Source organism: Hippocampus comes, unplaced genomic scaffold, assembly GCF_001891065.2.
Source record: "Hippocampus comes isolate QL1 unplaced genomic scaffold, H_comes_QL1_v1.1 C16881872, whole genome shotgun sequence".
NCBI classification, from domain to species: domain Eukaryota; kingdom Metazoa; phylum Chordata; class Actinopteri; order Syngnathiformes; family Syngnathidae; genus Hippocampus; species Hippocampus comes.
This window is the reverse complement of record NW_017840540.1, coordinates 1-1,091: the sequence shown is the minus strand read 5'-3', so window position 1 is coordinate 1,091 and position 1,091 is coordinate 1. Positions and strand designations below refer to the sequence as shown.

Genomic DNA, 1,091 nt, shown 5'->3' with positions numbered 1-1,091 from the left:
GTAGGTTTCGTTGTAGAGGAGTTTCACTGTACCGGAAAAGGTGATGACTGATTTGAATTGTGGGTTTCAAGCGTTAAATGACACCGGTCAACACATTTCCAAATGTGCACAGTTTTCATCGGAAGATAAATAAGTCTTTGTTTTGGGGGTGAAGCTCCCGCGTCTCACCTTGGAAGGCGTTACAGATGGCGAAGAGGTACATGAAGGGCAGGTTGACGGGCCCCCAGGCGAAAAAGGCAAAGCCCCAGGTGAGGCCCAGCAGGATGGTCACGCCCACCACGCTGCGCACGTCCTGGCCGGTGGAGCGGTGCTGCGAGTTGTGCGGGTTCTGCCGCTTGATCTTCTGCAGCTGGACCAGCACCACCACCAACACGATCAAGTTGAACAGGAAGACGACGCAGAAGTAGGCCACCACCGCCACGTAGAAGGCGATGTCGTTTTTTAGCCAGCAGCTGTCGGAGACGGGAACGGATTTTTTGGACTAAAGGCCATGATGTATGAGGGGATATTTGAGACGGCGGGTAAAGGACTCACAAGTCGTCACTTGTGCCGTCAGAAAACCTCCCGTACGACACCAGTCCGTAGTTGTCCTTGTCGACGGCGATGACGATAACGACCACGATGACGGGCGCCCCCCAGCCTGCCAGCGAGAACCAGACGATGTAGCGCGGGACGTGCATGTTGAACACCTTGACGAGGGCCAGGTACATGTGCACGCCCTGCAGGCCCATCCAGGTGAAGGCGGCCAGCAGGAAGTAGTGCAGGAACCAAGCGGTGGAGATGCAGAGGCCCACGGCGTCCGGGTACAGAGCCAGCCAAGCGTCCACCAGGAAGACCAGGTTGAGGAGCAGCAGAGCCACGCACAGCTGGATCAGGATTTTGGAAGGCATGTCCTTACGCAGTTTGCTGCAACGGTTTCACACAAAAGCGGTCCATTCGCCAGCTGTTCGACTTGAGCGCAACCGATGTGTTTGGCTCCGTGCGCTCGGCTTGCCCTGGCCAACGAATCGGAGGATGGAAAAATTCAAATGCTATTTTGAGATGGCTCGCGGCCCGCTGAGGCGAATCAGTCATCCGACTGGTCTGAGAAA

The 1,091-nt window shown here is 56.1% G+C and overlaps 1 protein-coding gene across 1 annotated transcript; it reads right to left on the bottom strand.

Moving 5' to 3' along the window:
• Positions 1-72: 72 nt before the first annotated feature.
• Positions 73-936, bottom strand: LOC109509402 (adhesion G-protein coupled receptor G2-like). The gene is made up of 2 exons (XM_019859257.1): positions 535-936; positions 73-452 (listed from the first exon to the last, which is right to left on the bottom strand). Exons 1-2 carry the CDS (start codon positions 888-890, stop codon positions 116-118), a joined length of 693 nt encoding a protein of 230 aa, XP_019714816.1. The 5' UTR covers positions 891-936; the 3' UTR covers positions 73-115.
• Positions 937-1,091: the final 155 nt, after the last annotated feature.